Here is a 24,689-nt window from a genome sequence, read left to right on the forward strand (position 1 = left end):
AAAGATTTTTAATCAAACAGATTAATCATTCCTTTCATCATTGTTCTCAGCACTCCAGTCCATCATTCTGACATGTTGTGTATTAGCAGCCAATCCCAAATCTGTACTCAGAGGAAACATAACTTTCCTTCTGCTGCAGCTCCTCTCTCTGCCTGTAGGCGGCGGCAGCGCGTTAACATCGGCTGCAGCTCCTCTCTCTGCCTGTAGGCGGCGGCAGCGCGTTAACATCGGCTGCAGCTCCTCTCTCTGCCTGTAGGCGGCGGCAGCGCGTTAACATCGGCTGCAGCTCCTCTCTCTGCCTGTAGGCGGCGGCAGCGCGTTAACATCGGCTGCAGCTCCTCTCTCTGCCTGTAGGCGGCGGCAGCGCGTTAACATCGGCTGCAGCTCCTCTCTCTGCCTGTAGGCGGCGGCAGCGCGTTAACATCGGCTGCAGCTCCTCTCTCTGCCTGTAGGCGGCGGCAGCGCGTTAACATCGGCTGCAGCTCCTCTCTCTGCCTGTAGGCGGCGGCAGCGCGTTAACATCGGCTGCAGCTCCTCTCTCTGCCTGTAGGCGGCGGCAGCGCGTTAACATCGGCTGCAGCTCCTCTCTCTGCCTGTAGGTGCCTGCTGCTGTTTTTCAGGGTTTTAACATCAATAGCTTTTTATTTAATTATTTATTTATACTTTTTCTGATTTTACTGGTTTATTCCAAATTTCTGCAGTTCAGCTCAAAAATGTCTCCGGCGGATTATTTCTCTATAGAGCCATCATCATCGTCATCATCATCATCAGTCAGACGTCTCAGTGGGAAACATTTTGTTTTTAGAGATGTGTCAGGTTTTCTTCCAGCAGTGTTTGGATTTCCTTTTTTTATTTTTGTCTCTTCATGTTTACCGTTGACACCCGTACACATCATGTTTTTCATGAGAAGATATTTTAGAGAAATTCATCATGATGATGATGATGATGATGCTTTCTGTGCCGGCTGCTCTAAACCAGTCTGACTCTGGCGGTCAGGTTAGTGTAGCGTAGCATAAAGTCTAGAAGCTCAGCTGCAGGATGGAGGATGAGGATTCTTCTCCATCAAGTCCAAGTTACTAAACACCAGAAAATAAATAAATCCTCCCTCTTCACCTCGTCCTGCCAGAGATGGTGTTGAACTGTGGTTCATCCAGACACTTAAACCAGGTTTCTACCCCACCTTCTTCCTCCTCCTGTAGAGAAGGATGATCAGTCTCCTCCTGGTGAACTGGCCTGGGACGTGGACCAGGGACTGATAGCCCAGCTCAAAGAGCAGTACCGAAAGGAGCGCAAGGGCAAGAAGGGGGTTAAGAGTAAGTTCTGAAGCAGGCCTTCATCCTCCTCCTCCTCCTCTCATGTTTCTCCAGCCCTCTGTCTCAGTAACATTCAGTTCTTAATGTGTCTCTGGTTTCCTCCAGTTAAACAAACCTGGAGTTCATCACTCCTCCTCTTCATCTTCTTTAGTCTTTATAAATTGAACCTTCTTCTTTTTTCTTTTCTTTATTTTATTCTTCCTTTAATTTTTTTCCTGAAGCATCATTAGAGTTGGACAGAAAATCTTCATCTGTTTGATGCTTTTCATCTCTTTCTTTCCTTCATCTTTCTTTCCTTCATCTTTCTTTCCTTCATCTTTCTTTCCTTCATCTTTCTTTCCTTCATCTTTCTGTCCTTCATTTTTCTGTCCTTCATGTTTCTCTTTCTTTCCTTCATCTTTCTGTCCTTCATCTTTCTGTCCTTCATTTTTCTCTTTCTTTCCTTCATCTTTCTGTCCTTCATTTTTCTCTTTCTTTCCTTCATCTTTCTTTCCTTCATCTTTCTGTCCTTCATTTTTCTGTCCTTCATGTTTCTCTTTCTTTCCTTCATCTTTCTGTCCTTCATCTTTCTGTCCTTCATTTTTCTCTTTCTTTCCTTCATCTTTCTGTCCTTCATTTTTCTCTTTCTTTCCTTCATCTTTCTGTCCTTCATCTTTCTGTCCTTCATTTTTCTCTTTCTTTCCTTCATCTTTCTGTCCTTCATCTTTCTGTCCTTCATTTTTCTCTTTCTTTCCTTCATCTTTCTGTCCTTCATTTTTCTCTTTCTTTCCTTCATCTTTCTGTCCTTCATCTTTCTGTCCTTCATTTTTCTGTCCTTCATGTTTCTCTTTCTTTCCTTCATCTTTCTGTCCTTCATCTTTCTTTCCTTCATCTTTCTTTCCTTCATCTTTCTGTCCTTCATTTTTCTTTCCTTCATCTTTCTGTCCTTCATTTTTCTGTCCTTCATGTTTCTCTTTCTTTCCTTCATCTTTCTGTCCTTCATCTTTCTGTCCTTCATTTTTCTCTTTCTTTCCTTCATCTTTCTGTCCTTCATTTTTCTCTTTCTTTCCTTCATCTTTCTTTCCTTCATCTTTCTGTCCTTCATTTTTCTGTCCTTCATGTTTCTCTTTCTTTCCTTCATCTTTCTGTCCTTCATCTTTCTGTCCTTCATTTTTCTCTTTCTTTCCTTCATCTTTCTGTCCTTCATCTTTCTGTCCTTCATTTTTCTCTTTCTTTCCTTCATCTTTCTGTCCTTCATCTTTCTGTCCTTCATTTTTCTCTTTCTTTCCTTCATCTTTCTGTCCTTCATTTTTCTCTTTCTTTCCTTCATCTTTCTGTCCTTCATCTTTCTGTCCTTCATTTTTCTCTTTCTTTCCTTCATCTTTCTGTCCTTCATTTTTCTCTTTCTTTCCTTCATCTTTCTTTCCTTCATCTTTCTGTCCTTCATTTTTCTGTCCTTCATTTTTCTGTCCTTCATGTTTCTCTTTCTTTCCTTCATCTTTCTGTCCTTCATCTTTCTGTCCTTCATCTTTCTGTCCTTCATTTTTCTCTTTCTTTCCTTCATCTTTCTTTCCTTCATCTTTCTTTCCTTCATCTTTCTGTCCTTCATTTTTCTGTCCTTCATGTTTCTCTTTCTTTCCTTCATCTTTCTGTCCTTCATCTTTCTGTCCTTCATTTTTCTCTTTCTTTCCTTCATCTTTCTGTCCTTCATTTTTCTCTTTCTTTCCTTCATCTTTCTTTCCTTCATCTTTCTGTCCTTCATTTTTCTGTCCTTCATGTTTCTCTTTCTTTCCTTCATCTTTCTGTCCTTCATCTTTCTGTCCTTCATTTTTCTCTTTCTTTCCTTCATCTTTCTGTCCTTCATTTTTCTCTTTCTTTCCTTCATCTTTCTGTCCTTCATCTTTCTGTCCTTCATTTTTCTCTTTCTTTCCTTCATCTTTCTGTCCTTCATCTTTCTGTCCTTCATTTTTCTCTTTCTTTCCTTCATCTTTCTGTCCTTCATTTTTCTCTTTCTTTCCTTCATCTTTCTGTCCTTCATCTTTCTGTCCTTCATTTTTCTCTTTCTTTCCTTCATCTTTCTGTCCTTCATTTTTCTCTTTCTTTCCTTCATCTTTCTGTCCTTCATGTTTCTCTTTCTTTCCTTCATCTTTCTGTCCTTCATTTTTCTCTTTCTTTCCTTCATCTTTCTTTCCTTCATCTTTCTGTCCTTCATTTTTCTCTTTCTTTCCTTCATCTTTCTGTCCTTCATCTTTCTGTCCTTCATTTTTCTCTTTCTTTCCTTCATCTTTCTGTCCTTCATTTTTCTCTTTCTTTCCTTCATCTTTCTGTCCTTCATCTTTCTGTCCTTCATTTTTCTCTTTCTTTCCTTCATCTTTCTTTCCTTCATCTTTCTGTCCTTCATTTTTCTCTTTCTTTCCTTCATCTTTCTGTCCTTCATCTTTCTGTCCTTCATCTTTCTGTCCTTCATCTTTCTCTTTCTTTCCTTCATCTTTCTGTCCTTCATCTTTCTCTTTCTGTCCTTCATCTTTCTGTCCTTCATCTTTCTCTTTCTGTCCTTCATTTTTCTCTTTCTTTCCTTCATCTTTCTGTCCTTCATCTTTCTGTCCTTCATTTTTCTCTTTCTTTCCTTCATCTTTCTGTCCTTCATCTTTCTGTCCTTCATCTTTCTCTTTCTTTCCTTCATCTTTCTGTCCTTCATCTTTCTCTTTCTTTCCTTCATCTTTCTGTCCTTCATCTTTCTCTTTCTGTCCTTCATCTTTCTGTCCTTCATCTTTCTCTTTCTTTCCTTCATCTTTCTGTCCTTCATTTTTCTCTTTCTTTCCTTCATCTTTCTTTCCTTCATCTTTCTGTCCTTCATCTTTCTGTCCTTCATCGTTGTCTTTCTGACCTTCATTTTTCTGTCCTTCATCGTTGTCTTTCTTTCCTTCATCTTTCTGTCCTTCATCTTTCTGTCCTTCATTTTTCTCTTTCTTTCCTTCATCTTTCTGTCCTTCATCTTTCTTTCCTTCATCGTTGTCTTTCTGACCTTCATTTTTCTGTCCTTCATCGTTGTCTTTCTTTCCTTCATCTTTCTTTCCTCATCTTTCTGTCCTTCATCTTTCTCTTTCTGTCCTTCATCTTTCTGTCCTTCATCTTTCTGTCCTTCATCTTTCTCTTTCTTTCCTTCATCTTTCTGTCCTTCATCTTTCTCTTTCTGTCCTTCATCTTTCTGTCCTTCATCTTTCTCTTTCTGTCCTTCATTTTTCTCTTTCTTTCCTTCATCTTTCTGTCCTTCATCTTTCTCTTTCTGTCCTTCATCTTTCTGTCCTTCATCTTTCTCTTTCTTTCCTTCATCTTTCTGTCCTTCATCTTTCTCTTTCTGTCCTTCATCTTTCTGTCCTTCATCTTTCTCTTTCTGTCCTTCATTTTTCTCTTTCTTTCCTTCATCTTTCTGTCCTTCATCTTTCTCTTTCTGTCCTTCATCTTTCTGTCCTTCATCTTTCTCTTTCTTTCCTTCATCTTTCTGTCCTTCATCTTCTCTTTCTGTCCTTCATCTTTCTGTCCTTCATCTTTCTCTTTCTGTCCTTCATTTTTCTCTTTCTTTCCTTCATCTTTCTGTCCTTCATCTTTCTCTTTCTGTCCTTCATCTTTCTGTCCTTCATTTTTCTCTTTCTTTCCTTCATCTTTCTGTCCTTCATCTTTCTCTTTCTTTCCTTCATCTTTCTGTCCTTCATCTTTCTCTTTCTGTCCTTCATCTTTCTGTCCTTCATTTTTCTCTTTCTTTCCTTCATCTTTCTGTCCTTCATCTTTCTCTTTCTTTCCTTCATCTTTCTGTCCTTCATCTTTCTCTTTCTGTCCTTCATCTTTCTGTCCTTCATCTTTCTCTTTCTGTCCTTCATTTTTCTGTCCGTCATCTTTCTCTTTCTGTCCTTCATCTTTCTGTCCTTCATCTTTCTCTTTCTTTCCTTCATCTTTCTGTCCTTCATCTTTCTCTTTCTGTCCTTCATTTTTCTCTTTCTTTCCTTCATCTTTCTTTCCTTCATCTTTCTGTCCTTCATCTTTCTCTTTCTTTCCTTCATCTTTCTGTCCTTCATCTTTCTCTTTCTGTCCTTCATCTTTCTGTCCTTCATCTTTCTCTTTCTTTCCTTCATCTTTCTGTCCTTCATCTTTCTCTTTCTGTCCTTCATCTTTCTGTCCTTCATCTTTCTCTTTCTGTCCTTCATTTTTCTCTTTCTTTCCTTCATCTTTCTGTCCTTCATCTTTCTGTCCTTCATCTTTCTCTTTCTGTCCTTCATCTTTCTCTTTCTGTCCTTCATCTTTCTGTCCTTCATTTTTCTCTTTCTGTCCTTCATTTTTCTCTTTCTTTCCTTCATCTTTCTTTCCTTCATCTTTCTGTCCTTCATCTTTCTCTTTCTGTCCTTCATTTTTCTCTTTCTTTCCTTCATCTTTCTTTCCTTCATCTTTCTGTCCTTCATCTTTCTCTTTCTGTCCTTCATGTTTCTGTCCTTCATCTTTCTCTTTCTTTCCTTCATCTTTCTGTCCTTCATTTTTCTCTTTCTTTCCTTCATCTTTCTGTCCTTCATCGTTGTCTTTCTTTCCTTCATCTTTCTTTCCTTCATCTTTCTGTCCTTCATCTTTCTGTCCTTCATTTTTCTCTTTCTGTCCTTCATTTTTCTGTCCTTCATCTTTCTCTTTCTTTCCTTCATCTTTCTGTCCTTCATTTTTCTCTTTCTTTCCTTCATCTTTCTGTCCTTCATCTTTCTGTCCTTCATCTTTCTCTTTCTTTCCTTCATCTTTCTGTCCTTCATCTTTCTCTTTCTGTCCTTCATCTTTCTCTTTCTTTCCTTCATCTTTCTGTCCTTCATCTTTCTCTTTCTTTCCTTCATCTTTCTGTCCTTCATTTTTCTCTTTCTTTCCTTCATCTTTCTGTCCTTCATCTTTCTCTTTCTTTCCTTCATCTTTCTGTCCTTCATCTTTCTCTTTCTTTCCTTCATCTTTCTGTCCTTCATTTTTCTCTTTCTTTCCTTCATCTTTCTGTCCTTCATTTTTCTCTTTCTTTCCTTCATCTTTCTGTCCTTCATTTTTCTTTCTTTCCTTCATCTTTCTGTCCTTCATCTTTCTCTTTCTTTCCTTCATCTTTCTGTCCTTCATTTTTCTGTCCTTCATCTTTCTCTTTCTGTCCTTCATCTTTCTGTCCTTCATTTTTCTCTTTCTTTCCTTCATCTTTCTGTCCTTCATTTTTCTGTCCTTCATCTTTCTGTCCTTCATCTTTCTCTTTCTTTCCTTCATCTTTCTGTCCTTCATCTTTCTCTTTCTGTCCTTCATCTTTCTGTCCTTCATCTTTCTCTTTCTTTGCTTCATCTTTCTGTCCTTCATCTTTCTCTTTCTGTCCTTCATCTTTCTGTCCTTCATCTTTCTCTTTCTGTCCTTCATTTTTCTCTTTCTTTCCTTCATCTTTCTGTCCTTCATCTTTCTCTTTCTGTCCTTCATCTTTCTGTCCTTCATTTTTCTCTTTCTTTCCTTCATCTTTCTGTCCTTCATCTTTCTCTTTCTTTCCTTCATTTTTCTCTTTCTTTCCTTCATCTTTCTGTCCTTCATCTTTCTCTTTCTGTCCTTCATCTTTCTCTTTCTGTCCTTCATTTTTCTCTTTCTTTCCTTCATCTTTCTGTCCTTCATCTTTCTCTTTCTTTCCTTCATCTTTCTTTCCTTCATCTTTCTCTTTCTTTCCTTCATCTTTCTGTCCTTCATCGTTGTCTTTCTGTCCTTCATCTTTCTTTCCTTCATCTTTCTGTCCTTCATCTTTCTCTTTCTGTCCTTCATCTTTCTGTCCTTCATTTTTCTCTTTCTTTCCTTCATCTTTCTGTCCTTCATCTTTCTCTTTCTTTCCTTCATCTTTCTGTCCTTCATCTTTCTCTTTCTGTCCTTCATCTTTCTGTCCTTCATTTTTCTCTTTCTGTCCTTCATTTTTCTGTCCGTCATCTTTCTCTTTCTGTCCTTCATCTTTCTGTCCTTCATCTTTCTCTTTCTTTCCTTCATCTTTCTGTCCTTCATCTTTCTCTTTCTGTCCTTCATTTTTCTCTTTCTTTCCTTCATCTTTCTGTCCTTCATCTTTCTGTCCTTCATCTTTCTCTTTCTTTCCTTCATCTTTCTTTCCTTCATCTTTCTCTTTCTGTCCTTCATCTTTCTGTCCTTCATTTTTCTCTTTCTGTCCTTCATTTTTCTCTTTCTTTCCTTCATCTTTCTTTCCTTCATCTTTCTGTCCTTCATCTTTCTCTTTCTGTCCTTCATTTTCTCTTTCTTTCCTTCATCTTTCTTTCCTTCATCTTTCTGTCCTTCATCTTTCTCTTTCTGTCCTTCATCTTTCTGTCCTTCATCTTTCTCTTTCTTTCCTTCATCTTTCTGTCCTTCATCTTTCTCTTTCTGTCCTTCATCTTTCTCTCCTTCATTTTTCTCTTTCTTTCCTTCATCTTTCTGTCCTTCATCTTTCTCTTTCTTTCCTTCATCTTTCTGTCCTTCATCGTTGTCTTTCTGTCCTTCATTTTTCTGTCCTTCATCGTTGTCTTTCTTTCCTTCATCTTTCTTTCCTTCGTCTTTCTGTCCTTCATCTTTCTCTTTCTTTCCTTCATCTTTCTGTCCTTCATCTTTCTCTTTCTTTCCTTCATCTTTCTGTCCTTCATCTTTCTCTTTCTGTCCTTCATCTTTCTGTCCTTCATCGTTGTCTTTCTGTCCTTCATTTTTCTGTCCTTCATCGTTGTCTTTCTTTCCTTCATCTTTCTTTCCTTCGTCTTTCTGTCCTTCATCTTTCTCTTTCTTTCCTTCATCTTTCTGTCCTTCATCTTTCTCTTTCTTTCCTTCATCTTTCTGTCCTTCATCTTTCTCTTTCTGTCCTTCATCTTTCTGTCCTTCATCTTTCTCTTTCTGTCCTTCATCTTTCTGTCCTTCATTTTCTCTTTCTGTCCTTTATTTTTCTCTTTCTTTCCTTCATCTTTCTTTCCTTCATCTTTCTGTCCTTCATCTTTCTCTTTCTGTCCTTCATTTTTCTCTTTCTTTCCTTCATCTTTCTTTCCTTCATCTTTCTGTCCTTCATCTTTCTCTTTCTTTCCTTCATCTTTCTGTCCTTCATCTTTCTCTTTCTGTCCTTCATCTTTCTGTCCTTCATCTTTCTCTTTCTTTCCTTCATCTTTCTGTCCTTCATCTTTCTCTTTCTGTCCTTCATCTTTCTGTCCTTCATCTTTCTCTTTCTGTCCTTCATTTTTCTCTTTCTTTCCTTCATCTTTCTGTCCTTCATCTTTCTGTCCTTCATCTTTCTCTTTCTTTCCTTCATCTTTCTGTCCTTCATCTTTCTCTTTCTGTCCTTCATCTTTCTGTCCTTCATCTTTCTGTCCTTCATTTTTCTTTTTCTTTCCTTCATCTTTCTTTCCTTCATCTTTCTGTCCTTCATCTTTCTCTTTCTGTCCTTCATTTTTCTCTTTCTTTCCTTCATCTTTCTTTCCTTCATCTTTCTGTCCTTCATCTTTCTCTTTCTGTCCTTCATCTTTCTGTCCTTCATCTTTCTCTTTCTTTCCTTCATCTTTCTGTCCTTCATCTTTCTGTCCTTCATCTTTCTCTTTCTTTCCTTCATGTTTCTGTCCTTCATCTTTCTCTTTCTTTCCTTCATCTTTCTGTCCTTCATTTTTCTCTTTCTTTCCTTCATCTTTCTGTCCTTCATCGTTGTCTTTCTTTCCTTCATCTTTCTTTCCTTCATCTTTCTGTCCTTCATCTTTCTGTCCTTCATTTTTCTCTTTCTGTCCTTCATTTTTCTGTCCTTCATCTTTCTCTTTCTTTCCTTCATCTTTCTGTCCTTCATTTTTCTCTTTCTTTCCTTCATCTTTCTGTCCTTCATCTTTCTCTTTCTTTCCTTCATCTTTCTGTCCTTCATCTTTCTCTTTCTGTCCTTCATCTTTCTCTTTCTTTCCTTCATCTTTCTGTCCTTCATCTTTCTCTTTCTTTCCTTCATCTTTCTGTCCTTCATTTTTCTCTTTCTTTCCTTCATCTTTCTGTCCTTCATCTTTCTCTTTCTTTCCTTCATCTTTCTGTCCTTCATCTTTCTCTTTCTGTCCTTCATCTTTCTGTCCTTCATCTTTCTCTTTCTTTCCTTCATCTTTCTGTCCTTCATCTTTCTCTTTCTGTCCTTCATCTTTCTGTCCTTCATCTTTCTCTTTCTGTCCTTCATTTTTCTCTTTCTTTCCTTCATCTTTCTGTCCTTCATCTTTCTGTCCTTCATCTTTCTCTTTCTTTCCTTCATCTTTCTGTCCTTCATCTTTCTCTTTCTGTCCTTCATCTTTCTGTCCTTCATCTTTCTCTTTCTGTCCTTCATTTTTCTCTTTCTTTCCTTCATCTTTCTTTCCTTCATCTTTCTGTCCTTCATCTTTCTCTTTCTGTCCTTCATCTTTCTGTCCTTCATCTTTCTCTTTTTTTCCTTCATCTTTCTGTCCTTCATCTTTCTGTCCTTCATCTTTCTCTTTCTTTCCTTCATGTTTCTGTCCTTCATCTTTCTCTTTCTTTCCTTCATCTTTCTGTCCTTCATCTTTCTCTTTCTTTCCTTCATCTTTCTGTCCTTCATCTTTCTCTTTCTGTCCTTCATCTTTCTGTCCTTCATCTTTCTCTTTCTTTCCTTCATCTTTCTGTCCTTCATCTTTCTCTTTCTGTCCTTCATCTTTCTGTCCTTCATCTTTCTCTTTCTGTCCTTCATTTTTCTCTTTCTTTCCTTCATCTTTCTTTCCTTCATCTTTCTGTCCTTCATCTTTCTCTTTCTGTCCTTCATCTTTCTGTCCTTCATCTTTCTCTTTCTTTCCTTCATCTTTCTGTCCTTCATCTTTCTCTTTCTGTCCTTCATCTTTCTGTCCTTCATCTTTCTCTTTCTGTCCTTCATTTTTCTCTTTCTTTCCTTCATCTTTCTTTCCTTCATCTTTCTGTCCTTCATCTTTCTCTTTCTGTCCTTCATCTTTCTGTCCTTCATCTTTCTCTTTTTTTCCTTCATCTTTCTGTCCTTCATCTTTCTGTCCTTCATCTTTCTCTTTCTTTCCTTCATGTTTCTGTCCTTCATTTTTCTCTTTCTTTCCTTCATCTTTCTGTCCTTCATCGTTGTCTTTCTTTCCTTCATCTTTCTTTCCTTCATCTTTCTGTCCTTCATCTTTCTGTCCTTCATTTTTCTCTTTCTGTCCTTCATTTTTCTGTCCTTCATCTTTCTCTTTCTTTCCTTCATCTTTCTGTCCTTCATTTTTCTCTTTCTTTCCTTCATCTTTCTGTCCTTCATCTTTCTGTCCTTCATCTTTCTCTTTCTTTCCTTCATCTTTCTGTCCTTCATCTTTCTCTTTCTGTCCTTCATCTTTCTCTTTCTTTCCTTCATCTTTCTGTCCTTCATCTTTCTCTTTCTGTCCTTCATCTTTCTGTCCTTCATTTTTCTCTTTCTTTCCTTCATCTTTCTGTCCTTCATCTTTCTCTTTCTTTCCTTCATCTTTCTGTCCTTCATTTTTCTGTCCTTCATCTTTCTCTTTCTGTCCTTCATCTTTCTGTCCTTCATTTTTCTCTTTCTTTCCTTCATCTTTCTGTCCTTCATTTTTCTGTCCTTCATCTTTCTGTCCTTCATCTTTCTCTTTCTTTCCTTCATCTTTCTGTCCTTCATCTTTCTCTTTCTGTCCTTCATTTTTCTGTCCTTCATCTTTCTCTTTCTTTGCTTCATCTTTCTGTCCTTCATCTTTCTCTTTCTGTCCTTCATCTTTTTGTCCTTCATCTTTCTCTTTCTGTCCTTCATTTTTCTCTTTCTTTCCTTCATCTTTCTGTCCTTCATCTTTCTCTTTCTGTCCTTCATCTTTCTCTTTCTGTCCTTCATTTTTCTCTTTCTTTCCTTCATCTTTCTGTCCTTCATCTTTCTCTTTCTGTCCTTCATCTTTCTGTCCTTCATTTTTCTCTTTCTTTCCTTCATCTTTCTGTCCTTCATCTTTCTCTTTCTTTCCTTCATTTTTCTCTTTCTTTCCTTCATCTTTCTGTCCTTCATCTTTCTCTTTCTGTCCTTCATCTTTCTCTTTCTGTCCTTCATTTTTCTCTTTCTTTCCTTCATCTTTCTGTCCTTCATCTTTCTCTTTCTTTCCTTCATCTTTCTTTCCTTCATCTTTCTCTTTCTTTCCTTCATCTTTCTGTCCTTCATCGTTGTCTTTCTGTCCTTCATCTTTCTTTCCTTCATCTTTCTGTCCTTCATCTTTCTCTTTCTGTCCTTCATCTTTCTGTCCTTCATTTTTCTCTTTCTTTCCTTCATCTTTCTGTCCTTCATCTTTCTCTTTCTTTCCTTCATCTTTCTGTCCTTCATCTTTCTCTTTCTGTCCTTCATCTTTCTGTCCTTCATTTTTCTCTTTCTGTCCTTCATTTTTCTGTCCGTCATCTTTCTCTTTCTGTCCTTCATCTTTCTGTCCTTCATCTTTCTCTTTCTTTCCTTCATCTTTCTGTCCTTCATCTTTCTCTTTCTGTCCTTCATTTTTCTCTTTCTTTCCTTCATCTTTCTGTCCTTCATCTTTCTGTCCTTCATCTTTCTCTTTCTTTCCTTCATCTTTCTTTCCTTCATCTTTCTCTTTCTGTCCTTCATCTTTCTGTCCTTCATTTTTCTCTTTCTGTCCTTCATTTTTCTCTTTCTTTCCTTCATCTTTCTTTCCTTCATCTTTCTGTCCTTCATCTTTCTCTTTCTGTCCTTCATTTTTCTCTTTCTTTCCTTCATCTTTCTTTCCTTCATCTTTCTGTCCTTCATCTTTCTCTTTCTGTCCTTCATCTTTCTGTCCTTCATCTTTCTCTTTCTTTCCTTCATCTTTCTGTCCTTCATCTTTCTCTTTCTGTCCTTCATCTTTCTCTCCTTCATTTTTCTCTTTCTTTCCTTCATCTTTCTGTCCTTCATCTTTCTCTTTCTTTCCTTCATCTTTCTGTCCTTCATTTTTCTCTTTCTTTCCTTCATCTTTCTGTCCTTCATCGTTGTCTTTCTGTCCTTCATTTTTCTGTCCTTCATCGTTGTCTTTCTTTCCTTCATCTTTCTTTCCTTCGTCTTTCTGTCCTTCATCTTTCTCTTTCTTTCCTTCATCTTTCTGTCCTTCATCTTTCTCTTTCTTTCCTTCATCTTTCTGTCCTTCATCTTTCTCTTTCTGTCCTTCATCTTTCTGTCCTTCATCTTTCTCTTTCTGTCCTTCATCTTTCTGTCCTTCATTTTTCTCTTTCTGTCCTTTATTTTTCTCTTTCTTTCCTTCATCTTTCTTTCCTTCATCTTTCTGTCCTTCATCTTTCTCTTTCTGTCCTTCATTTTTCTCTTTCTTTCCTTCATCTTTCTTTCCTTCATCTTTCTGTCCTTCATCTTTCTCTTTCTTTCCTTCATCTTTCTGTCCTTCATCTTTCTCTTTCTGTCCTTCATCTTTCTGTCCTTCATCTTTCTCTTTCTTTCCTTCATCTTTCTGTCCTTCATCTTTCTCTTTCTGTCCTTCATCTTTCTGTCCTTCATCTTTCTCTTTCTGTCCTTCATTTTTCTCTTTCTTTCCTTCATCTTTCTGTCCTTCATCTTTCTGTCCTTCATCTTTCTCTTTCTTTCCTTCATCTTTCTGTCCTTCATCTTTCTCTTTCTGTCCTTCATCTTTCTGTCCTTCATTTTTCTCTTTCTGTCCTTCATTTTTCTTTTTCTTTCCTTCATCTTTCTTTCCTTCATCTTTCTGTCCTTCATCTTTCTCTTTCTGTCCTTCATCTTTCTGTCCTTCATCTTTCTCTTTCTGTCCTTCATTTTCTCTTTCTTTCCTTCATCTTTCTTTCCTTCATCTTTCTGTCCTTCATCTTTCTCTTTCTGTCCTTCATCTTTCTGTCCTTCATCTTTCTCTTTCTTTCCTTCATCTTTCTGTCCTTCATCTTTCTCTTTCTGTCCTTCATCTTTCTGTCCTTCATCTTTCTCTTTCTGTCCTTCATTTTTCTCTTTCTTTCCTTCATCTTTCTTTCCTTCATCTTTCTGTCCTTCATCTTTCTCTTTCTGTCCTTCATCTTTCTGTCCTTCATCTTTCTCTTTTTTTCCTTCATCTTTCTGTCCTTCATCTTTCTGTCCTTCATCTTTCTCTTTCTTTCCTTCATGTTTCTGTCCTTCATTTTTCTCTTTCTTTCCTTCATCTTTCTGTCCTTCATCGTTGTCTTTCTTTCCTTCATCTTTCTTTCCTTCATCTTTCTGTCCTTCATCTTTCTGTCCTTCATTTTTCTCTTTCTGTCCTTCATTTTTCTGTCCTTCATCTTTCTCTTTCTTTCCTTCATCTTTCTGTCCTTCATTTTTCTCTTTCTTTCCTTCATCTTTCTGTCCTTCATCTTTCTGTCCTTCATCTTTCTCTTTCTTTCCTTCATCTTTCTGTCCTTCATCTTTCTCTTTCTGTCCTTCATCTTTCTCTTTCTTTCCTTCATCTTTCTGTCCTTCATCTTTCTCTTTCTGTCCTTCATCTTTCTGTCCTTCATTTTTCTCTTTCTTTCCTTCATCTTTCTGTCCTTCATCTTTCTCTTTCTTTCCTTCATCTTTCTGTCCTTCATTTTTCTGTCCTTCATCTTTCTCTTTCTGTCCTTCATCTTTCTGTCCTTCATTTTTCTCTTTCTTTCCTTCATCTTTCTGTCCTTCATTTTTCTGTCCTTCATCTTTCTCTTTCTTTCCTTCATCTTTCTGTCCTTCATCTTTCTCTTTCTGTCCTTCATTTTTCTGTCCTTCATCTTTCTCTTTCTTTGCTTCATCTTTCTGTCCTTCATCTTTCTCTTTCTGTCCTTCATCTTTTTGTCCTTCATCTTTCTCTTTCTGTCCTTCATTTTTCTCTTTCTTTCCTTCATCTTTCTGTCCTTCATCTTTCTCTTTCTGTCCTTCATCTTTCTCTTTCTGTCCTTCATTTTTCTCTTTCTTTCCTTCATCTTTCTGTCCTTCATCTTTCTCTTTCTGTCCTTCATCTTTCTGTCCTTCATTTTTCTCTTTCTTTCCTTCATCTTTCTTTCCTTCATCTTTCTGTCCTTGATCTTTCTCTTTCTGTCCTTCATCTTTCTGTCCTTCATTTTTCTCTTTCTTTCCTTCATCTTTCTGTCCTTCATCTTTCTCTTTCTGTCCTTCATCTTTCTGTCCTTCATTTTTCTGTCCTTCATCTTTCTCTTTCTGTCCTTCATCTTTCTGTCCTTCATCTTTCTCTTTCTGTCCTTCATTTTTCTCTTTCTTTCCTTCATCTTTCTTTCCTTCATCTTTCTGTCCTTCATCTTTCTCTTTCTGTCCTTCATCTTTCTGTCCTTCATCTTTCTCTTTCTTTCCTTCATCTTTCTGTCCTTCATCTTTCTCTTTCTGTCCTTCATCTTTCTGTCCTTCATCTTTCTCTTTCTTTCCTTCATCTTTCTGTCCTTCATCTTTCTCTTTCTGTCCTTCATCTTTCTGTCCTTCATTTTTCTCTTTCTTTCCTTCATCTTTCTGTCCTTCATCTTTCTCTTTCTTTCCTTCATCTTTCTTTCCTTCATCTTTCTCTTTCTTTCCTTCATCTTTCTGTCCTTCATCTTTCTCTTTCTTTCCTTCATCTTTCTGTCCTTCATCGTTGTCTTTCTGTCCTTCATCTTTCTCTTTCTGTCCTTCATCTTTCTGTCCTTCATTTTTCTCTTTCTTTCCTTCATCTTTCTGTCCTTCATCTTTCTCTTTCTTTCCTTCATCTTTCTGTCCTTCATCGTTGTCTTTCTGTCCTTCATCTTTCTCTTTCTGTCCTTCATCTTTCTGTCCTTCATTTTTCTCTTTCTTTCCTTCATCTTTCTTTCCTTCATCTTTCTCTTTCTGTCCTTCATCTTTCTGTCCTTCATCTTTCTCTTTCTGTCCTTCATCTTTCTGTCCTTCATCTTTCTCTTTCTGTCCTTCATCTTTCTCTTTCTTTCCTTCATCTTTCTGTCCTTCATCTTTCTCTTTCTGTCCTTCATCTTTCTGTCCTTCATCTTTCTCTTTCTTTCCTTCATCTTTCTGTCCTTCATCTTTCTCTTTCTGTCCTTCATCTTTCTGTCCTTCATTTTTCTCTTTCTTTCCTTCATCTTTCTGTCCTTCATCTTTCTCTTTCTTTCCTTCATCTTTCTTTCCTTCATCTTTCTCTTTCTTTCCTTCATCTTTCTGTCCTTCATTTTTCTCTTTCTTTCCTTCATCTTTCTGTCCTTCATCGTTGTCTTTCTGTCCTTCATCTTTCTTTCCTTCATCTTTCTGTCCTTCATCTTTCTCTTTCTTTCCTTCATCTTTCTGTCCTTCATCTTTCTCTTTCTGTCCTTCATCTTTCTGTCCTTCATCTTTCTCTTTCTGTCCTTCATCTTTCTGTCCTTCATCTTTCTCTTTCTGTCCTTCATCTTTCTGTCCTTCATTTTTCTCTTTCTGTCCTTCATCTTTCTGTCCTTCATCTTTCTCTTTCTGTCCTTCATCTTTCTGTCCTTCATTTTTCTCTTTCTTTCCTTCATCTTTCTGTCCTTCATCTTTCTCTTTCTGTCCTTCATCTTTCTCTTTCTGTCCTTCATCTTTCTGTCCTTCATCTTTCTCTTTCTGTCCTTCATCTTTCTGTCCTTCATTTTTCTCTTTCTTTCCTTCATCTTTCTTTCCTTCATCTTTCTGTCCTTGATCTTTCTCTTTCTGTCCTTCATCTTTCTGTCCTTCATTTTTCTCTTTCTTTCCTTCATCTTTCTGTCCTTCATCTTTCTGTCCTTCATCTTTCTCTTTCTGTCCTTCATCTTTCTGTCCTTCATTTTTCTGTCCTTCATCTTTCTCTTTCTGTCCTTCATCTTTCTGTCCTTCAACTTTCTCTTTCTGTCCTTCATTTTTCTCTTTCTTTCCTTCATCTTTCTTTCCTTCATCTTTCTGTCCTTCATTTTTCTGTCCTTCATCTTTCTCTTTCTGTCCTTCATCTTTCTGTCCTTCAACTTTCTCTTTCTGTCCTTCATTTTTCTCTTTCTTTCCTTCATCTTTCTTTCCTTCATCTTTCTGTCCTTCATCTTTCTGTCCTTCATCTTTCTCTTTCTTTCCTTCATCTTTCTGTCCTTCATCTTTCTCTTTCTGTCCTTCATCTTTCTGTCCTTCATCTTTCTCTTTCTGTCCTTCATTTTTCTCTTTCTTTCCTTCATCTTTCTGTCCTTCATCTTTCTCTTTCTGTCCTTCATCTTTCTGTCCTTCATTTTTCTCTTTCTTTCCTTCATCTTTCTGTCCTTCATCTTTCTCTTTCTTTCCTTCATCTTTCTGTCCTTCATCGTTGTCTTTCTGTCCTTCATTTTTCTGTCCTTCATCGTTGTCTTTCTTTCCTTCGTCTTTCTTTCCTTCATCTTTCTGTCCTTCATCTTTCTCTTTCTGTCCTTCATCTTTCTGTCCTTCATTTTTCTCTTTCTTTCCTTCATCTTTCTTTCCTTCATCTTTCTGTCCTTCATCTTTCTCTTTCTGTCCTTCATCTTTCTGTCCTTCATCTTTCTCTTTCTTTCCTTCATCTTTCTGTCCTTCATCTTTCTGTCCTTCATCTTCATCTTTCTGTCCTTCATCTTTCTGTCCTTCATCTTTCTGTCCTTCATCGTTGTGTTTCTGTCCTTCATTTTTCTGTCCTTCATCTTTCTGTCCTTCATCTTTCTCTTTCTGTCCTTCATCGTTCTCTTTCCTTCTTCAGACTTTCTCTAATCTTTGTCTCCATGCTCTGCAGATCTGCTGTTTTATTTTTCTGAATGCCTCCATCTTTGTAATTGTTCCTCTTTGTGTCTCCTCGTCCTCCTCCTCCTCCTCCTCCTCCAGGACCAAACCGGTCCAAACTCCAGGACATGTTGGCCAACCTTCGGGACACTGAGGATCTCCCGTCCATTCAGGCGGCCGTGACACCGCCGTCCCGGCCCAGCGTTCCCAGGATCATTGAGCATGAAGTGGGACGGCCTGAAGACGGTAACCTAGAGATAGTCCTGACCCCCCCCCCCCCCCCCCCCCCCCCCCCAAAACACCACCACCACCAACATCAACATCCAACCAGGTCAGTTATTCAGCTGCAGCAGTTCAGAAATATTCTCAATCAGGTGTTTTTGTCCATTTCCTCCCCACAGAGACGATGACATTCCTTCCGTCCTCTGGGAAGTCATTCATACTGGGCCGCGTGGACGAAGCTGTCTCCAATGAACTGGGACTGGGAGAACTGGCCGGACTGACTGTGGCCAATGAGGCTGAGAGTCTGGGATACGATGTGAGTGATGCAAAGAGTAGAATATATCAGACTACGCCCCCTCATTAGCATATACCTGAATGTTTTATTAGGTTTTTGTTAAAAAACAAACCGAGTCAGATCGATAATTAAAACAATTATAAACTGAATTATATGATAATAATAATAATAATAAAAATTATAAAAATAATAATAATAATATGCTGTGTAATGTTCAGTTTTCTTTAAATAAATAAAAATTATATAATGAGGGGTGGGACTCAATTTGAAAATTATCTAATTAATGACAGGCTTTGTAATTAATTAATCTTGATTATTGCATTTTAATCGCATACAAGTTTTTGCCTCAAAAAGCAACATTTTTTATTTAAATGTAAATGCTGGAAGCTGGGACTGATGCTGGGAACTGGGACTGATGCTGGGAACTGGGACTGATGCTGGAAGCTGGGACTGATGCTGGAAGCTGGGACTGATGCTGGGAACTGGGACTGATGCTGGGAACTGGGACTGATGCTGGAAGCTGGGACTGATGCTGGAAGCTGGGACTGATGCTGGAAGTTGGGACTGATGCTGGAAGCTGGGGCTGATGCTGGAAGCTAGATAGAATAGAATAGAGTAGAATAGAAATACTTTATTAATCCCTTCAGAGAGCCCTCAGGGAAATTTGGGTACCAGTAGCAATACAACACCAACAGTAAAGCAGGACAAGCACAAGACACAATATATACAGGTACAAAGCAAAATAGAGGCAAATAGAATGCAATAAATATAACAATAACAATAAGATAAGTTAATAAACAATATAAAGTTGGGGCTGATGCTGGGAGCTGGGGCTGATGCTGCCTGAGGACCAAACCTCCTGTGTGATTTGTTGGATGGGGGAGGGGCTTCTGGCAGCACCGCGGTTCATTCAGAAGAGTAAACATTATGTGCTTTCACATCAGTCTCCAGAAGTTTCCATTAACAACAGAAAAGTCACTAGATAAGCTAGCTGCTTATTTGAAATAGAGTCGCTAGAGGGATCTGAAAACCACTAAATAAACCCCCAAAGTTGCTAAGTTTTTAACCGAGCTCTGATGTGTGCAGCAGTGTATTGGTGCAGGAACTCGTGTACTGACTTTCCGCATTGTTCGGAATTTAAACTGCAATTCAATGTGTTAATTTTTTTAATGCATAAAGTTTTTTTGTATGTTCCCCCTAAAATGAATATAATATAATATAATATAATATAATATAATATAATATAATATAATATAATATAATATAATATATAATTGGGCCCGACGTGTCCTCGGCCATAAATTCAAACCATTTTCATGAAGTTTCCTCGAGTTGCTTTACATAACAGAATTGTGTCGGTTCTGACCCGTTCTCAGATCTCCAACAGCAAGGACGCTCTGAGGAAAACCTGGAACCCGAAGTTCACGTTGCGGAGCCACTTTGACTCTGTCCGCAGTCTGGCCTTCCACCCGGTCGAGCCGGTTCTGGTCACGGCCTCAGAAGATCACACTCTGAAACTGTGGAACCTTCAGAAGACGGCGCCGGCCAAGAAGTGAGAGTTAAACCTTTGTTTTCAGACCAAAACAAGATGAGATTACAAGTTCTGTTTGTTCTGCTGTTAAACCATCAAATCATTTAATGAAATCATAAAAGTTGTAGAAAGTTTTGCAGAGCCAAAGGTCTGAGTTGTAATTCCCAGTCTGACCTGAGGGGGCGGTGTTGCTGCTGCTCCCAGCTTCTGGTCTGAGCTTCCTGCAGCTCTGATGAAGATGATGATGAGCCAAAATCAGAAGATTTTAGAGACGAGCAGAGCCAGGTTACCCGCAGTGTTTTAGTTAAAGCTGATTTCTCTGCTTCCACCTTCAGGTGTGCTGCTTTAGATGTGGAGCCCATCTACACCTTCAGAGCTCACAGGTGAGGTCCTGCTGACCTGGAAATGTTTACATCTGCACAGCAGAAGTTAAACATTTATATAATTTAGCTCCAGTTGACATCTGTGTGTTAAAATATTGAAATTTAAAGATATAAACTGTATGATGTTCTTCTGCCCTGTGTAGCGGTGCAGTCCTGTCTGTCACCATGAGCTGCAACGGTGAGCAGTGTTTCAGTGGAGGAGTGGACGGGACCATTCAGAGCTGGAACACCCCCAATCCCAACATCGACCCCTACGACTCGTATGGTATGAGCCAGAAACTCATATGTTTAAATTTTTATTTAAATGAAGATTTATTTGTGTTTTTAATGTGCTTTAGATTGAACTTTGTGTCATTGCAGAGCCCTCCGTGCTGCGGGGGGCGCTCTGCGGCCACAAGGACTCGGTGTGGGGTCTGGTCTACAGCTCAGCTCATCACCGCCTCCTGTCCTGCTCGGCTGACGGGACGGTCCGGCTGTGGAGCGCCGCCAACACCTCGCCATCTCTCGCGGTTTTCAATGAACGAGGAGGTGTGAAACTGTCGGCATGGAAACGAAAATCAGCGTGATGTTGCCTCAACATTCTGATAATCAAACAAAAATGGCGTTAAACGTTTGTACTGGTGGTTTATGAACCTGGTTTTTAACAGCGGTCTCATTGAGGTGTGTGGACTTTCTCCAGGACAGAAATTATCTGACAGGGTGGATTTTAGGGGCTTCACTGAGATCAGAGTGGATTTGCTGGGCGTTAACATTACCAGAACTTCCTCCTGAGAATCAGACTGCAGACTTTTTTCGATTTTAAAGTCAAATCAGAGAATAAAAGCTCCTGTCAGGTTTATCTCTATCTTCTCAAGTAGTGGTGTTCCACAAGGCTCTGTATGAGGACCTCTTCTTTTTCTTCCTCACACTGACATTTATGTTCTGATATGTCTGTTTATTGGCTGGTTCCATCTCACCTCTGCGACTGTGTGGTTCTGCCTCAGAGCTCGGCATCCCCACCTCGGTGGACCTGGTGAGCAGCGAACCGGCTTACATGGTGACGTCCTTCAACACGGGATACATCGGACTTTACAACATGGAAACGCAGCAGCTGGTCCTAAAGCTGGAATCTGATGGACCACCAGGTACGAGCACAAACAGCCACCTGCAGACTTCAAGAAGCACTACTAAACTCCCACAATCCACTCTGTCTTTACCCTCTTCTAGGTTATGATGGACTTTTTAGTCCTTTTAGATTATTTTTCCCTCAATTTTACTCCATCATTGTACCCTATATGGGAAATTTATTGTACTAAAGTGTTTCTCCTGGACAACTTTCTAAAATTCTTTTCTATATCTATTTCAGTTTGTCTTTCAAGTTTAAAAGAACACATGGAGAGAAATTTACTTCCCTTTCAGGTCATTAGAGGACAAAAACGTCCAAAAAAACAGTTATGAAAACATTAGATTTTCTTTTTATTTCCAAACTTCTTTATCAACTTCTGTTGATCAAAAGTACCAAATATGTAATTATTTAAATTATTTAAGCCCTTTAAATGGAAGTTTGATCACATGACGTCTGTTTTTATGAAAAGAAAACATTAAATGAGTTATTTTTTTATATAATGCATGTTGGATGTTTTTTTTTTTTATCGATCAAAGTCAACATTGTCTCTAGTACATTTATTATTAACATCGCTGGTGTCGTTAGCACCTTCTCTCTACAACCGGCTGAGGCCGTGACGCGGGTCACACCCACTGTTTACTGCTCAGGCAAAGCAGATAGAGGCGGTGATTTTGAGGAAAATCCTGTTTAAAAGAGAATTTGTTTAATGTCAGTGTCAGTGTTGGTTCAGTCAGTTAGGTGAGTTTAGTGCTAGGGGTGACATGGCTCAATGGGTAGCGTGGTCGTCCTGTAACCCGGTTCGATCCTGGCCCGGAGAGCTCATGTCGAGGTGTCCCTGAGCAAGACACCGAACCCCTACTTGCTCCTGATGGGTCGTGGTTAGCGCCCTGCATGGCAGCTTCCGCCATCAGTGTGTGAATGTGTGTGTGAATGGGTGAATGTGACGTATATGTAAAGCGCTTTGGATAAAAGCGCTAGATAAGTACAGACCATTTAACTCCTTACTGGTTAAACTCAGTTAAACCTCTGCAGATGATCCAGAACGCAGCAGCACGTCTGGTCTTCAACCAGCCCAAAAGAGCTCATGTCACTCCGCTGCTAATCGCTCTCCACTGGCTTCCAGTTGCAGCGCATCAGATTCAAAGCTCTGCTTCTGGCTTACAAAACAATAACCCAAACGGCTCCGGTCTACCTCCACTCCTTAATCCAGAGCTACACTCCCTCTCCACAGTTACGCTCTGCCAGTGAAAGACGCCTAGTGCTCCCACCACAAGGTGGCGCCACATCAGTAGCTACACTCTTCTCCTCTGTTGTTCCCCGGTGGTGGAACCATCTACCAAACTCCGTCCGATCCGAAGAGTCCGGATCCAGTTATATATAGATGTGTGTGTATGTATATATGTAATGTCAAGCCCGGCTCGTAAGAGACTTGACAAACAAGAAGCGGAACAACGAGGGATGCCAATTAGAGTATGATTTATTAAGAAACGGTGACTAAAGTAAATAAACGGTGCTTAACAGTGTAACCTATGTGTACAATCTGTAGCATCAGTAGTGTGTGGAAGTGTTGGTTGTAGAGAGGTGATGCGTGGGAAAGCAAAAGTGGAAAAACTAATGAGTGCATAAACAAAGGACACGGAGTGCTGCCAGTGAGCAGGCCGGCGCGAAGAGCCCCGCAGGTGGAGAAGGCCTGGTATTTAAGCCCAAACGGGCCACGGCCCCGCCAGGTACCGCGGGAGGACCGGAGCAGCATACTGGCCACCTGAGAAACGGAGGACAGAGGCGGAGAGAAGAAGAAGGAGGCAGAACAAGAGACAGAGCTGGAAGCAAAAAGTAAAGTCCCCAGAGACGGACAAAATACAGCCCGCTCAGGGGTTGTCACAGTAACCCGCTCTGTGTATCCTCAGCACGGCTCTCTGCGACCCCTTGGACTCTGCGTTGTGTTTTGTTGGATGGTAGCAGGGGTGTTGTGCGGAAAGGGAGGACACTGGACACAGGGTTCGGACTTGTGGCTGAAACCTTGGAGGCGGTTTATTCTCCAACGCTTTAGGGTAGTAATACACGATGTCATTAGGAAAACATCCCATTCCAAGCATAAAATAATGTAACATAAAATAACTAAACAAAGACGCCCTTTCAAACCAAAGAAAATATCATTAGCCTATGTTACATTACCATTAACTTCCATTTTACTGTGTAGCTTTGCATCACAAACTAAAGCATGAAACAACATTGTTACCCCCAGCGCTATTTCCACACAGTAAAACTTAACACAGCCGTTCACAACCTAAAAGTTCATTTCTTGCTATTCACACACCATTTAAAATCAGCCGAACAAACAGTTATTCTGTTAACAAACATTCAGTGAACAGATTACATGCATGGGTGGACTTATTCCAACAATATTTATATGAAATGGTGCAGACCCCTAAAAGTGCTGCTTACCTTTAGGGTAGTAACACACGATGTACCTAAAACATGGCATCCTACCCGCCAAGAGTTTTGAGCTACGGTGTCCCTGAAAGGACAAACAGCACAAAAGCTAACTCTTTCTGGGGCGATATACAGTACAAGGGTGCCATCTACTGGCGCATTCCCGTCACTACCCTATATATATATATATATATATATATATATATATATAAAATAAATAAATAAATATATATATAAAAAAGTAAGTCGCTTTGGATAAAAGCGTCTGCTAAATGACTGTAGAATTTTATTTTATATAGAATATAATAATACTGATAAAGAAAAACATAAATAACCTCCAAGCTCTCAAACATGTATTTTTATGGAAAATACATTTTTTTCTGTTTTTTTCCCCCAATAAAAACGTAATATAATGTCGTTAATTTACCATTTGAATGGTGAGAATAATTCTAATAATTACATATTTGTTAGTTTTGATCAGGACTTAAGTTGAAGTTTTGGGGAAAAATATGAGTGTGGTTTTTATTTTAAGGCAGTTTTTGTGACATGACTTTTTTGTCCTCTAATGACCTGAAAGGGAATGAAATTATAAATCTGATACCTAAAAAGAAATAATAAAAATTATGCATTAAAATCAATATTGTTTTGTTAAGTTTTAAGAGTAAGTTTGATCACCTTTAAGACAGATCTTTGAATAAAATCCCAACCACCCCAAATCTCTTATATGGAAAATAGCATTTTTTGTGTGTATTTTTTCCTTCATTCATAAAAACTGTGAAATCATGTGATCAAATTGGCATTTAAAGGGTTAAAAATCATTTTAATAATTAGATATTTGGTCGTTTTGATTAGAACTGAATTAAATTGAAAGATTTATTGGAGAAAAAATATGACTTATGTTTTTAAAGCTTTGTAAAGCTGGTCTGCTCGGTGGTGTCATGGTTGCATGAGGGGGAGGTTTGAACTGGAGGGGAGGTGGCCTTTCTGTGTGGAGTTTGTTGCAAGCGTGGGTTCTCTCCGGCTTCTCCGGCTTCCTCGCATCGTCCAAAGACATGATGTCAGGTTAAATGGTCTCTCTAAATTCTCCCGAGGAGTGAACGTGAATGGTTGTTTGTCTCTCTGTGTCGGTCCTACGATGGACTGGTGACCTGTCCAGGTGTACCTGCCTCTCACCTGCTAAATGCTGGGTTAGGCTCCAGCTTCCCCCCGACCCTTAATGGACGAAGCGGTACAGAGAATGAATGAATGAAAAGCAGTTTTTTTGTCCTCTAAGGACCTGAATGGTAGTAAACTGATAAACTGAACTGATCCAGAAAGGTTAAGAAATTAAAATGTTTAGATATTTTTGTCTTTCTGAAAACTTCTGTCCACATTAGAAGATTTCATCAGCAGCTCAGGCAAATGGGAGGAAATGGTGGGACTACTTTCAACGGCGGATTAATTCAGGGTGCTGACATCATGTTTTCTCCTCAGAATCTCCCTGTAAGATCAACAAAGTGCTGAGTCATCCCACGCTGCCCATCACCATCACGGCTCAGGAGGACCGGCACATCCAGTTCTTCGACAACCACACAGGTGAGGCCGAAGCTTCACTTCCTGCCTGCAGGAGATGAGATGCTTCTCCGGGATTTATCCCACCATTGCTTCCTGCAGGTAAACTCATCCACTCCATGGTCGCCCATCTGGACTCCGTGACCAGTCTCGCTGTGGATCCAAATGGGCTGTACCTGATGTCGGGCAGTAAGTCTCCGGCCGCTCGCCGTCTCC

The 24,689-nt window shown here is 39.0% G+C and overlaps 1 protein-coding gene and 1 long non-coding RNA gene across 3 annotated transcripts in view; one reads left to right on the forward strand and one right to left on the reverse strand.

The window, feature by feature from the left end:
* LOC121638484 (striatin-like) overlaps positions 1-24,689 on the forward strand; it is a 57,738-nt gene that overhangs the window by 30,164 nt on the left and 2,885 nt on the right. For both annotated transcript variants that reach the window (XM_041983312.1, XM_041983313.1), the window contains 10 exons: positions 1,200-1,313; positions 17,056-17,199; positions 17,355-17,491; positions 18,847-19,022; positions 19,337-19,384; positions 19,528-19,649; positions 19,745-19,912; positions 20,368-20,508; positions 24,396-24,497; positions 24,576-24,662. In XM_041983312.1, coding sequence (XP_041839246.1) covers positions 1,200-1,313; positions 17,056-17,199; positions 17,355-17,491; positions 18,847-19,022; positions 19,337-19,384; positions 19,528-19,649; positions 19,745-19,912; positions 20,368-20,508; positions 24,396-24,497; positions 24,576-24,662 — 1,239 coding nt within the window. The remainder of the gene's footprint in view (positions 1-1,199; positions 1,314-17,055; positions 17,200-17,354; positions 17,492-18,846; positions 19,023-19,336; positions 19,385-19,527; positions 19,650-19,744; positions 19,913-20,367; positions 20,509-24,395; positions 24,498-24,575; positions 24,663-24,689) is intronic.
* LOC121638523 lies at positions 21,949-22,965 on the reverse strand. Its single transcript, XR_006010037.1, has 2 exons — positions 22,935-22,965; positions 21,949-22,622 (listed from the first exon to the last, which is right to left on the reverse strand). It is a non-coding gene; the product is annotated as an uncharacterized LOC121638523 (long non-coding RNA).

This window comes from Melanotaenia boesemani, chromosome 4, assembly GCF_017639745.1.
Source record: "Melanotaenia boesemani isolate fMelBoe1 chromosome 4, fMelBoe1.pri, whole genome shotgun sequence".
In the NCBI taxonomy this organism is placed as follows: domain Eukaryota; kingdom Metazoa; phylum Chordata; class Actinopteri; order Atheriniformes; family Melanotaeniidae; genus Melanotaenia; species Melanotaenia boesemani.